At 51.2% G+C, this 14,225-nt stretch overlaps 1 protein-coding gene across 1 annotated transcript in view; it reads right to left on the bottom strand.

Annotated features, from left to right (window-relative positions):
- Window positions 1–13,788, bottom strand: part of LOC147693183 (uncharacterized) — a 142,507-nt gene extending 128,719 nt beyond the window's left edge. The window contains exon 1 of the mRNA XM_086939425.1: window positions 13,639–13,788. Within this exon, the coding sequence (XP_086795551.1) occupies window positions 13,639–13,728 (90 nt within the window). The 5' untranslated portion in view covers window positions 13,729–13,788. The remainder of the gene's footprint in view (window positions 1–13,638) is intronic.
- Between the last annotated feature and the right edge of the window lie 437 nt (window positions 13,789–14,225).

Genomic DNA, 14,225 nt, shown 5'->3' with positions numbered 1-14,225 from the left:
TCCAAACGCCCCTCTAAATGGAAAAGCACTTTCCTACAATCTCTCCCGGTCACGAAGTGCCTCAAAATCCCCCATGGCCACAAACTATCCACGACTCCCTCTCCTACCTTTCCTGGGAAAATCGACATCTCCATTTTTAAAACCGGAAACATCCTCATCCAAGCTGCCGTTCCCCACCTCAACACCTTTGAATTTCACTTCAGATCAATGACCATCCAACTTCACAATTCCGCGAGCAACCTTTCCCCCTCTCATCCTTTGCCCTCCACTTTAACCCCTCTCCCTTATCCTTTACTCCCCCCTGCAGACATGTCCACGTCCAACAATGCCATACAATTGTTGACCTCCACCCCCCAGCTCAGCCCTCCGGCCCTTTCTACTCCCACGATCCCTCCTCTTCCCCAGAGCCTCCCTACTCCCCGCAGCTCCCAATCCCCCGCACACACGACCTGCCCTCCCTCACGCCTCACTTCCCACGCCACGTGTGCTAACCCCCACCCCCTACAGACTCTCCGAGCCCTTCCCCTCCTCCTCTGACCCCACCTTTTCCTCCTCTCCTAAACTCATCCTCTCTACCCCCGAAACTCATTGCACCCACCACCCGAACCGTCTCTCACTCTATTCCAGAATAGGCCCTACACCTCCTCCCCTAGACCCATCCTCTCTCCCTTTGAAACTCATGACTCCCACCATCCCGACCCGCCCTTCACCCTACTTCCGAACAATCCTGCCCCTCCTTCTTCACCTCCTTCACCCTTTATGGCCATATACCCACCTTCCCCCTCCATGCATCTCCTCTTGCCCTACTATGAACACCCCGTGACGCTCCCTCCACCTTCTCCAATTTCCCACCTTAGTCTTATATCTAACTCTCTTGGCAACATTGAACGCATTGTCGCCACTCTCACTAGAGATCTCGCTCATCTGAGATCTGATTTCTATTCCCGCAAAAACGGAGCCCTCCCACTTCGGATAAACTCCACTCACACCAGACATATTAATCCCACTACCCCCAAACCATTTTGCACAACTCCTCTACACTGCTGCACACACAGACATCTCCACACCGCCTGCCCCCTCTCACCTATCGAGATCCTAGACCTCTGCAAATCCTACCCTCCCTTCAACCCACTAAGATCCAGCCTCCCCCTGTCTCCAGCATCCCTGTCATATTGGGGACTAGCCGAACACCCCTCTCACCTAGCTCACCTAGGCCACCTCCCCAACTCACCTCCATCCACTCTCTTCCACTCCCCGAAACTCCCCCTAAACCTCTTTCCTGCATGCTTGTTAATTGTCGGTCCGCTGTTCGACATGCCACTGAAATCTCTGAAACTATTCTTAGTGAATCCATCGACATCGCGTTCCTAACGGAAACCTGGCTCAATGACCACTCGACAAGCATCCTTGACCTCCTCACCACCTACGGGCTACTTTATTCTCAGAAAAGACCGGCCCATCCGAAAAGGCGGTGGTGTTGCCATCATCTTCAAAGAGGAATTACAACTTTCCCTTGTCAATAACACTAATTACTCCGCCCTTGAATACCTCAAAGCTGAACTCAAAATTCACGGTTTCCCAACCCATTCACCTTCACAACATATATAACCCTCCCGGCAATACACATCCCTTCGTTGATGAGCTATCCAACCTTCTTACACAATCGTCACTTTCCAACTCCCAAAACATTTTCCTGGGAGACCTCAACCTCCATTGGAATGAGACCAATAACCCCTCTATTTTTTTTTTATTTTTTTTTAATATTTTATTAAGCGCAAACAGCTGCCCCAGCAACGAGGCGTCCCGGCGCTGGACCATAACAGAAACCTGCAGGGAGGGGGAGGAGGGAGAGGAACTACAGGAAGATTATGTTAGAGAGAACAGAAAAGTTTTAATCGCCTTGCGAAAGGCCAACAAGTTGGTCAAGGAGCGAATGTGGGGAGGCAGAGAATTCCAAAGCTTCGCCCCTAAAACTCTGAAAGAACGGCCACCCAGTTTGCTTAGCCTAGTACGAGGGACTACAACCAAGTGTTGTCCTAAGGAGCGTAGGGCACGCTGGGGGGTGTAAGGCACTAGGAGTGGGCGTAGGAGCCCGGGACAGTCAGATCTAAGAATTTTAAAAGCAGTGGTGAGAGCCTTGAATTGAACACGGGCTTCAATACGTAGCCAGTGTAGCTTCTGGATGGTATTTCTGGCAGAGCATCTGCGAGGGAGGCCTACGACAGCCCTGGCTGCAGAGTTTTGTATCCGTTGCAGCCGAGCCATCTCTGCTTTGTTGATGCCTAGGAATAGAACATTGGCATAATCCAGCCGAGCCAGAATGATAGATTGAACTATCAGTTGGCGCGTACTGGGGTCGAAAAAGCCAAGTATCGGGTGAAGGCTCCTCAGCAGGCCCACACAAGTAGCAGCCACTTTCTTGGTGTGTGTCTGGAAATTGAGGGAGGAGTCCACCCAGACACCAAGATTTTTCACCACATTTTTGGGGGAAGGGATGGGGCCAAGTAAGGACGGCCACCAGTGCTCACTCCAGTAACAGGGATTTTTTCCCAGGAGCAGCACCTCTGTTTTTCCAGCGTTCAGCTGTAGGCAGTTGTGTGACATCCAACGCGCGACTGCCTCTAAGCCATTCTTAAATTTCGCAGCTGAGATCGAGGGGCCTTCAGATAGAGAAATGACCAGCTGCGTGTCGTCCGCGTACGACACCAGCGTGAGGTCCCATTCTTTTGCTACTTCAGCGAGAGGCTGGACGTAGAGATTAAAAAGGGAAGGGCTAAGCGCCGACCCCTGCGGGAGTCCTTGCTCAATGGGGTGAGGCTGAGAGATAAATGGGGGGGCTGAGACCCGGAAGGATCTATCCTTTAGGAAAGAGCGAAACCACTCAAGAGCTAGGTCACTGATCCCTATGGCCTCTATCACCCTCCTATCCAACCTTCTCGAGATCAATAACCTCGAGCCACTTTGTAAACCTTCGACCCGTTCCAGAGGAGCAATCCTAGATGCCATCATTACAAGGAAAGATCTAGCCCTCCTATCCAACATCGTTCCCATCGACTGGTCCGACCATCATCTCATTCTGTTCTCTATATCGGTCTCTGCCATCCCCCCTCCCATGAAAAGCATTAAACCCATGAAACTGTCCAGAAATCTTAATAATATCCCCCCTGATTTACTGGAATCTAAACTCCATGCCCAACTTCTCGCCATCCCTCCCTCACTGAGCGCGAATAAGCTTACAGAACACTACAACAAAGCAGTTGTGAAAACCCTGGACCTCCTGGCCCCGCTGAAGCTTGAAAACCAAAGAACCATTCCTTCCAAATCATGGTTTAATACTGAGCTTATTAATGAAAGACGCTCACTTAGACGGACAGAAAGAACGTGGAGACAGCACCCTACCCCTTTGCACCTAGCTTGCCTCAGACTTGCAAGATCATCTTATAAAAAACACATCTTTAAACAAAAAGCATCCTTTTTCCGAGCACATCTGGACCGAGCCAAAAATAGACCCAGAGAACTGTTTAACATTGTTCGCAATCAAACCTCATCCACTCCTCCTATACTTCTGGCCTCGACCACTAGATGCGAAGAAATAGCCCTCTTTTTCTCTGAAGAAATTGCTAGAATAGAACAATCCTTCCTCCAGACTCCGACCCCTACCTCCATTTTGGACATCTCCCCTAACTCACCCGCATCACTCCCACTCCCACTCCCACCCCCCCTGCTCCCTCCATAATCCTACATAACACTGATCTCCCGTTCCCCTCCAATCCTTCCGCCCTCCACGATTCCAATCCCCCTAACACTCTCCTTAAAAATAACGCCGCCTGGCATAATTTCCAGCCAGTTACTGAAAGGGATGTCTTTGATATCATTGCGAAACTCACCTCCCACACCAAAGACCCCCTCCCCTCTAAACTTGTCCAAAACCTCAAACACATCATTACCCCTACCTGGACCTCGATCATTAACACTTCCCTAGCCACCAGCTGTGTCTCCACCTCCCTACAACTGGGCCAAATCACCCCCATTCTCAAAAACCCTACTGCCGACCCTAATGACCTCAACAACCTCCGTCCTATTTTTAATCTCCTCCTTCTCTCGAAAGCCCTGGAAAAATGTGTCCTTCTTCAGCTTGACAGACACATTGAACTTTTTAACTTACTTGACCCCCTCCAATCAGGCTTCAGGAAAGGTTGCAGCACCGAAACCGCCATGCTTAACATTGTAGATGACATTCACCACTCCCTTGGCAATGGCGAATCTAGCCTATTGATCCTCCTCGATCTCTCCACAGCGTTCGATACCGTTAACCACTCTGTCCTTCTCAAAGTCCTTAAAGAACGATTCGGCCTTAATGGCATGACTCATAATTGGTTTGTCTCATACCTGCAACACCGCGCTCAGCAAATTAAAATCCACAATTGCCTTTCGAACCCCTCCCCCATCTCTCTAGGAGTTCCACAAGGATCCATACTATCTCCCTCTCTCTTTAACCTCTTCATGGAACCCCTCACCCTCATTCTCAAACAAGCAGGGATTAACTATCACCTCTACGCTGACGATACACAACTCTACCATAAGATAAAAACACATGCTGACATCCTCCACCTCAACAACACCCTCATCAGAATTCAAGCCTGGTTCCACTCGAACCACCTCAAACTTAACCCTAAAAAAACTGAAATTATTCTTTTTTCCCCAAAAAACAACCAGCTCCCTATTCAAAATTGGATCACAGACCTTAATGCCCTCAACTGCTCCTTGTCCCTAGCCACCTCAGTCAAATTCTTGGGCATCTCCCTTGACAACCGCCTATCTCTCAACGTACACATGAAAAACTCTGCCAAAGGAGCCCTCTTTACCCTCCGTAACCTTAAGAGAATTAAGCCCTTCATCCCAATTGATGATTTTAAACTGGCAGTTCAATCTCTTGTTCTATCGCGCATTGATTACGGCAATGCCATCCTCACCGGAATTCCTAAAACCCACCTGGTACCTCTAAAATCAGTGCTCAACCTCGCTGCCAGGCTTATCACAGACTGCAAAAGATTTGACCACATCTCTCCCGCCCTCAAAACCCTCAAATGGCTCCCAATTGAAGGCAGATCCACTTATAAAACCGCCTGCAAAACGCACAAAATCCTCCACCAAAACACACCGACATAACTTGCTAACAAATTGACCAAAACAGGCTGCATGCGATCACTGAGAAGCTCCAACACCCTCCTACTTATCCCCCCTTCAGAAAAAGAATTCCACTCAGTCACGCTCCTTTTCAGGCAATGCCCCACTTATTTGGAATGCCCTCCCAACAGACCTCCATTGTAAACCGTCCTACCCCAGCTTCAAACAAGCATTGGAAATGCAATAGGTCTCGCAGCATTAGAGTTAGTGCTTTTAGAATTGTTTATGGGTTTTTTGTTGTAAATCTTTAGCATTTTTGTTTCCTGTAGCCAATGCTAAAGAATTACAAATAAAAAAAGCCATAAACAATTCTAAAAGCTCTAACTAAAAATCCTCCGAGACCTATTGCACTGTGTGAGGGTGAGGGGTTGAGGGTGAGTGAGGGTGAGGGTGAGTGAGGGTGAGTGAGGGTGAGTGAGGGGTTGAGGGTGAGTGAGGGGTTGAGGGTGAGTGAGGGGTTGAGGGTGAGTGAGAGTGAGGGTGAGTGAGGGTGAGGGTGAGTGAGGGTGAATGTGAGTTAGCGTGAGGGGTTGAGGGTGGGTGAGGGTGAGGTGTTGAGGGTGAGTGAGGATGAGTGAGGGTGAGTGAGGGGTTGAGGGTGAGTGAGGGTGAGTGAGGGTGAGTGAGGGTGAGTGAGGGTGAGTGAGGGTGGGTGAGTGAGGGTGAGTGAGGGTGAGTGAGGGTGAGTGAGTGAGAGTGAGGGTGAGTGAGGGTGAGTGAGGGTGAGTGAGGGTGAGTGAGGGTGAGTGAGGGGTTGAGGGTGAGGTGTTGAGGGTGAGGGGTTGAGGGTGAGGGGTTGAGGGTGAGGGGTTGAGGCAAATCTGTGCAGATCGATCCAGCTTGACTGCAAAAAACAACTGTGTGAAAAGACTGTGTAGCAGACTGATCTGGACTTAACGATACAATATTGACCGAAGTTTCATAACTAACACTCTCAAGTGCAAAGCAACCCAAACATAAAAGTAATTCACATTTACCCAGAGTACAACATATGAAATATATTGCTTGCTCGGCCTGTGTGGTGTGTTCATGTGAGCCCACTGTAATCTATTGTGATGCACTGCCATGCAAAGTATGGGCAGACTCACCGGGAAGACGGAAGCTCCGGACTGCTTGCCGATGACTGGCTGTTGTGTGATTTTACAGCCCCAGCTGGTGGTTTTGGTTTAATTTTTGCTCCATTCAGGGGACCCCTATTCAGCCAAGGACGGTCTCATAAATCTTAAAGATACGGGAGGCTTGGGAGTCCCTCGACCAATTCTGTAGGGTGGAGAGGCGCCAGTTTGCGTTAGGCTTCTTAGTTTGAGCCTGCTGCCTGAAAAACCTCCGGCCAGGCTGCCCTCTAGGAAGAAAGAAGCCATTGCATATTGCATCTGGGGATAGCGCCGATGGATGGTTGGACAGCTTTCTTGAGGGTCTCTCGAGCGTCCCTTGAACTGGGGGGGAGGGGGCTTGCTGTGGCATTGGCTAGTATGCGGGGAGGGGTGGTCAACCCATCCTAAGACTGCATGCGCGCAGCCCTGATGCCTTTCAGGCTAACTGAACGGAACAGAAATACTGTAAACTCCAGCTTATTGGGAGAGGGAAATAAAAGGTTAATGAAGGTTAATTCCATCGACAATAATCACGGAGTAAACAACGAGCAATCGAGTGAAAAGGCGCGGGAGTGCCGAGCGCAGTCCCAGAGAGGCCTCGGATTTACAACCAGCTGCTTGGGAAGAGAGCGAGTGGAGGAAGGGGAGCCGGGTGATGGCAGAGAGGCAAAGGCGGGCAGTGCAAGGCTGCAAAAAGCGCGGGGTGGTGAAAGAGACATGGAGCGGGAGAGAGAGGCAAAGAGCGACACTGAGAGAGAGAGGAGGAGGAAGGGAGGTAAACTGAGAGATACAATGAAGGAAAGAAAAGCTGGTAGATCATGTCCAAGATAAAGAAGAACAGAGCGAGACTGCAGAGTAACAGGGGCTGGGGCATAAAGAGTGACATATTAAGGGCTTGATTTATCAGTGTGTTTTACTCAGACTGCCTCTATTGGGAAATGCGTTCGTCGGTACACTGTGGCCTGTGGAGAGCAGTCGACGGTAAGCAAGGGGTAGAGTTGGAAGGAGATGAGGGGAATGAAATGCAAACAAGAGAAACATGTAGGCAGAGATGGATTGCAAGAGGGAGCGGGTGAAGGGGGTGGAACTGGGCGAGCACAGAAGAGGGAGTGAAAAAAGTTGGTGAGTGAGAGAAAGAGAGACAGCTAGCAAGAAGGGGCACTGTAAAAGTGTAAGAGAGAGAGAGAGGGGGGGGTGCTCGAGATGCACACAGTGCTAGAGAGAGAAGGACAAAGAGAGGCAGGCAATAGGAAACAGCATAGAGGTGAGCGGAGAGATACAGGTATAGGTTGGGAGAACGAGGGTGGGAGAAATGAGGCAAAAGAGAGCCAAGAAACGGGAGCACTAGCCAAGGGAAACAGAAAACAAGAGTAAACTGGGAGACAGAGACAGTCGTAGGGAGGGAGGCCGCAAAATCAAGACAGAAGGAAAGAGACAGACTGCGTGACAGAGTCCGATTAAGGCATAAAGAGAAGAAGTTAAAGGGTCAGACACATGTAAAAGGAAAGAGGTCAACAGAACCACAGGGTTAAAAACAAGCCTTTCAGCGTAACACGGCGGGCAGGGGAGGGGGCGGGCAGGGGAGGGGGCGGAGAGGGGAGAGGTGCGACACGGCAGGAAGACGGAAGGAAGAGAGGGGAGGGGGAGGAGAAATGCGACACGGCGGGAGGGGGCGGAGCGGGTAAACAAAGACGGACGTGCACGCGCACGCGCTTTTAAGGTCAATGCGCATGCGCATAAGCTCAATGCGCATGCGCATTGACCTTAAAAGTCACGGGCACTGCAAGGAATCGCCACGATTCCTTGCAGTGTAGATAAAGAGTGGATAACTCGCAATACTCTCGCCTTGCTCGATGCGCATGCGCATCGACAGGCGAGACCTAAAAAGAACTCAGACTTCTTCTCCTTAATAAATACGGGGCTTCTAATCCCTCCCAAGTGGCCTGGCTCTCTCAGCATCCCCCCACCCAGCTGCTCCGCCTACGGCTAGTGACCCCCCTCCTGCCCCCCTTCTCCTTCCCTTCCCCTTCAATCTGATCACCTTACCTTCCCTCCTTGCCTCTCCTTTACCTCCCGTTCCTTACTACACTTTATGACCTTCAGTTTTCTTTCACGTTTTCGTCCTTCCCGCTCCTAGGTATACTAGATCGAACCTTGCCACCAAACTGCGACGCCTATATTGTATATCTCATTGGGTTTAGCAATTGTTTTTTACTTTTTCATGGAGTTTAACCTTTATCCTATGTGGACTGCTCCTTTATGAATCAACTTTCTGTACTTATACGCACTGTACCTGTATTTAAACACCTTTCTGTTACAATTGTAAAGCGCTCTGATACCTCTGGGTCCAGCCAGCGCTATATAAAACCTCTAAAATAAAAATGAATAAAATAAAAATGTGGCTGGTATCCCTACCAGGTGGAATATGGTTTCCCCAATTTATCTCAACTGCACCAGAACTGGTTGTGGGATATCATATATGCTTTGAATATGCAATACTGGCTGCTGCAATATTTTCTGTGAAACTCCATGTGTTATATGTGTGTGCGTGTCTCGTCTCCTAGCAGGGGAATAGAGAGTGGTAGCCGAAGTAAGCATAACCTTCCTTCCTTGTGAGGCCCAGGCACACACCCCTTCTGTGGGTAATTTCAACTCCTATTGCATTGTCTCTGGTATAAGGAAGTTGGAAAGCCTTGTTTATATTTTTATGTTCGTTTGTCTACAGTTCTCAAGCCTGAGTATTGCGTAAACTTTTTCTACACAGTAGAAGACAAGATATCCAAGAGAAGGTCTCGATGAATGCCAAATTGTCCTTCATCTTGTAGCTGCCAGAACTGATTCTTTTACTTTGCAGGTAGAATTGATCAGATACGAATGAGCAAAGTATGTCATGTGGCACCCTGATGTTTCAGCGCAGTCTGTCTTAACAAGCCTTTTCTTTTCACAGGTCTCCCTCCCCGCTGTTCCCTTCCTTCCCTTCCGTCCCTTCCCCCGATTGCCCCCTTAATCTTCCGTGCCTTCGCAGCAATTCGGAATTGAGGTGGTCAATAGGTGGACCCCATTGAGCAACGAACCGATCCTGAGAGGCCTCCGAGGGACCATGACAACAGCAGCTCTGGAGGAGGCTCTTCCTCCCACCTCGTTGCCAAACCCTGGAACACCCTCGCAACCCACCGCCGCACGCCTCCCTTATCGTACCACTTCAGGAAGGAACTCAAGACCTGACTCTTGAAATGGGATGTATGACGTTACAACGCAGGCTATTACAACGCCTGCCTTTACAACGCAGTTTTTACATCGCATACCTTTACAACGCAAAGCGCTTAGAGGTGCTGGATAGTGAAAAGTTTAAATTTCTATTCCAACTCCAGTCCCCGTGGACACTAGGGAAGGTGTTGGATAGAAAATTAAACTTATTCCTATCCTAGAGCGCCCCCCAGCGCAATGCGTTGTAATGGTTTGCGTTGTAATGACCGCATTGTAATGGTAGTGCGTTGTAAACGTTTCGTTGTAAAGGCTGTTTACCCTTCAAATGATACCGGCAGCACAGTGCCTTCATCCCCCTGGGGTGATCCTTCACTCTCTTCAAATAACATTTGATTGGTTGATTGATTGGTCATAGGCCAATGTTGAAGATAAGTCAGCTGCTACTGCAAGGGGGCTACAAAAACGTTTGGACTCTTTGTCCACACAGAAGGTGCTAGCACCAGCTTTTCTTGGTTATCGTAATTTTAGCAGTTCTATTTACTCGTCTCCAATTAACTTTCTTGTTCTAAAGTAAATAATTGATTGGACATTGGTATTATCGAGTCTGATTTACGGAGTCATGTGACTCTCTGTTTCTGAAGCCCTTCACTGCCTCTCCTTTTCACCATCTCTATCTTGAGAGTCTCTTGTCTATCCAGTTGGAAGGCACCAGTTTAGAGACCCAAGGTCACCAGTGGTATTACCCCCCAGGATACTGCCCAGGACCCCAAAAGGCACTTGCATTGAAGCATTCACTGTGACACCACAAACATTAGAGCAGATGTTTAATAATGCTAAATGATTGGGAAATGAAGGCGCGACAGTCATATATTACAGAAGAGTAGAGTCTGGGGACAAAGAGGGGAGTTAAGCGACAAACAACAACTTTTGCAGCAACTCCGAAATATGTGTTGGAAGAGGTGATGAAAATGGCGGAGTAGCGGAATGGTGGCGAAAGGATTCCTCCTTCGTTGATGAAATGATAGTGTGTCGAGCTATATAAGCCACTTCTAACACCCAAACACCCCATGATTAGGAAAACCATTGTGACCGAGCCACAAAAGATGGCCTCAAGGGAGGGTTGACTTTGGTTCCATGTCATCAGGGCAACAGGTTTCCAGTCTTGGATTTTTCTACTGCAAAACCTAACAGATCTCTCACATTTCCCAGCTCCATGTGTCAGTAAGTCACCCTTTGCAGGGTTTTTCAATCCATTCTCACTCATGTTGTCTTGTTTGTAATGGGATAAAAATTACTGAATGTCCCAGAAAATGAATAAAACTGGAATTTAAGAGCTGCTCACACTGGAACCTTAGAAACTACAGAGCTCTGCCAGTGTTTCGGGCCTCCCAGCACTGAATACAGCTGCCCTGCAGCTCCCGCATCGCAAGGAGCTGCCTGTCTCCCCTCCTGTCTCTGCCTGCCTGATGCTCTGCGCTGACAGTGCCTTGGACCCCCTAAGCCCACTGGACTCACTGAACCGGACTTGATTTCCCACAGCCCAAGGCATGGCCAGCTGGCCTTTATATTTTCGCACCTAGAGCTCCCTTGCAGCTCCTGCATCGGAGGACCGGTCACCCCTCTTTTGTCTGGGCCCCACCTTAAGGCACTGTGCCTGCCCGCCTGTCCCTGGGCTGCCTGCAGTCCCTGTCCCTGGGCTGCCTACTGTCCCAGTTCCTACGCCACCTGCTTTCCCTGCACTGCCTGCAGTCTCTGCGCTGCCTGCATTCCCTGTAACTACACCTCCTGCAGTCCCTGTCCTCATGCCACCCGTTGTCTCTGTCCCTGCGTGGCCTGCTGTCCCTGCGTGGCTTGCTGTTCTTGCCCCTGCACCGCCTGCTGTCCCTGATCTACCTGCTGTCGTTATGCAGCTCCTGCGCAGCTCACTGTCCCTATGCTGCCAGCAGTCCCTGTCCCTGCACTGCCTGCTGTCCCTGTGCTGCTTGCTCCCCCTCCCCCGTCTGGCCCTATGCTGCCTGCTGTCCTGGTCCCTGGGCTACCTGCTACCCCTGCACTGCCCGCTCCAGGTCCTCGCCCAGCGCCCAGGTCCACTAGAAGCAGCAGGTACCATGCAAATTCTCCGCCAGTAGGACAACGCCCTGTATCAGGACCCCTGGCCCTCACGCCACCCAACGTTACACCGCCAAGAAACTCCTGGACCTGGACCCTGGATGCCAAAACGACAGCCGCCTCTCCGCCCTACGATCCGCCAAAGGATCCTTCACCTGCCGACACTGCCACTTCTCCTGCGACACAACCTACGAAAGATCCCGCACCACTCCTCCCCACAAGACCAAGAACACCCTGCAACTGCTCCATTGTATCCTGCTCAATGCCCGCTCACTCTGCAAACATGCCACGGAAATCTGGGACACCATCACCACCCTATCCAAGGACATTGCATCCATCACCGGAGCGTGGCTCAACCCCTCGAACCCCAACATCACCTTCGATACTCCCGAAGGCTACAAGATGATACACTGAGACCGCACCAATAAACAAGAGGGAGGCACCGCCATCACCTCCAAGGAAATCAACAGATGCGCCATCACCAACGACGACCCCACACCTCTCACGAAACACCTCGACTTCCTATTACAAACTGACGCGAAGCCCAGGATAATGGGCCCCCTCACCCACAGACCCCCAGGACCCTGAGCAACATTCTGGGACGCCATCCCAACCTGACTCTCACCGCTACGTCCTATTCAGTGACCTCAACTTCCACAGATAATCCCAACGACGCCAACTCCACTGCCCTCCTGGAGAACCTGAACAACACTGGCCTTAGCCAACTGGCCACCGAACCTGCGTAAAAAATCGGACACACGCTCAACCTTATTTTCAGCTCCAGCGACAATCAAATTCAGCCACACAACAGAACTCACCTGGACTGACCACACCATTGTACACGTCCCCATCACCATCGCCCAGCACACCACCACCAAGCGTCAGATCTTCTCCCACCGCAGCTGGAGCGAGGTCCCCAAACCTCAATGGTCACTCGCCCTCACCACCTCCCAACCCGAAGCCTCAACAGACCTCCACCAGGGCGTCCAGAACGGTGCCGCCTGGATCACCGACAGAGTCGCCCCATGGAAACCTACAAAATCTTACCTGTCTTTACCTCTGCCCCCCAACTAGCGGCGCGAGGGGGCACACTCTACATCCCCCTGCAAAGGACAGGACTGATCTCTTCTGCACCTCCCAGGGCTACGGGGTAAAGGCGCACCACACACGCCCAAGCACAGGACATCGCCTAACGCGGACCTTCTCACCCCAGATGAGCAGGGGGGGGGGGGACACCTCTCAACTAGTTCTTGCACTAGCCTTGCACTAGAACAGTCACCTGGGGCGACAGGCGTTTCCTGGTTGCCGCCCCTAGACTCTGGAACACCCTTCCTGCACATATCCGAGCAAGTCCCTCCCTGTTCACATTCCGCAAAAAGCTAAAGACGTGGTTATTTGACCAATAGCCTTGTATATCTTCTTTACCCCAGTTGCTGATCCATCCCTTAACTAGCGCCGAGACGCCCACGGGTATTCGCCGCGCTCTACAAATGTCAATAAATAAATAAATAAATAAATAAATAAATAAACCTCCTGCCCAAGACAAGACTCACATCCTCTGGACGCCTTAGGACAAGCAGTGGGTGGGGGCAGAGCCGCCCCAGCAAAGGACAGGCCTCACCTCCTCTGCATCCACCAGGACAAGAGGTGGGGGCCACAGCACACAGAACATAGGACAGACCCCAGGACAGGCCTCACCTCCTCTGAACCCCCAAGGACAAGGGTTGAGGGGTAAACCACATGCCTCACCTCCTCTACATCCCCTTGGACAAGGGGTGGGGGCAAATCACAGCACAAACCCCAGCACAGACCCCAGGACAGGCCTCAGCTCCTCTGGTCCCCCAGGACAAGGGATGGGGGGGGCACACCACACAGACCCCAGCTCAGACCCCTGGACAGGCCTCTCACCTCCTCCGGACCCCCAAGGACAAGGGGTGGGGAACACACCCACACAGACCCCGGGACAGGCCACACCTCCTCTGCACCCGCCTGGGCAAGAGGTGGGGGCCACAGCACACAGACCCCTGGACATGCCTCTCACCTCCTCCGGACCCCGCCTGGACATGCCTCCCCGGGGTGCTGAAGCGTCTGGTGCTGTGGACTGCAGAGAACAGAGGAGCCCAGAGTTCATCCCACCCCACACAGCGCCTCGGACTCCGCCCTGAGCCTCGAAGCGCTATGCACAGGCCCCGAAGAGAGACGCTGCTCCCCCGGACCTGCCCAGAGGCCCCGGATGCAGCTGTCGCTCGGATGGAGGCGCTTTGAAGCCGTTCAAGGCGCTTTAAACCGAACCGACACCGACACCAGGCAGTCACTAATAATCAGTCTGAATACGGGGGAAATGCAGGAATGTCTCAAACCCTTCCGCATCTCTCAGCCCAGGTGCGAGGTTCAAGTGATGCGGCTGCAGCTTCCTCAGCGTGGCTTCTCCACAAACCTGACCTTTCAACCAGGAAGAGCTTTCTCTTCGAGGCTGAATTAGAATTGTAATTGCATGATATAGCAGTCATGAACACCTGCCCTCGGTGCTTCTGACGCCTGCTGTCATGATCGTCTTGTTTTCAGAAGGCAGCTGACACCCCACACTGCACCCCACATACTAATGTCTGTGCCTATAGGTGCTGCACG

Source organism: Lissotriton vulgaris, chromosome 9 (assembly GCF_964263255.1).
Source record: "Lissotriton vulgaris chromosome 9, aLisVul1.2, whole genome shotgun sequence".
NCBI classification, from domain to species: domain Eukaryota; kingdom Metazoa; phylum Chordata; class Amphibia; order Caudata; family Salamandridae; genus Lissotriton; species Lissotriton vulgaris.
The sequence above is the reverse complement of the archived record's forward strand: the minus strand, read 5'-3'. Positions and strand labels throughout refer to the sequence as shown.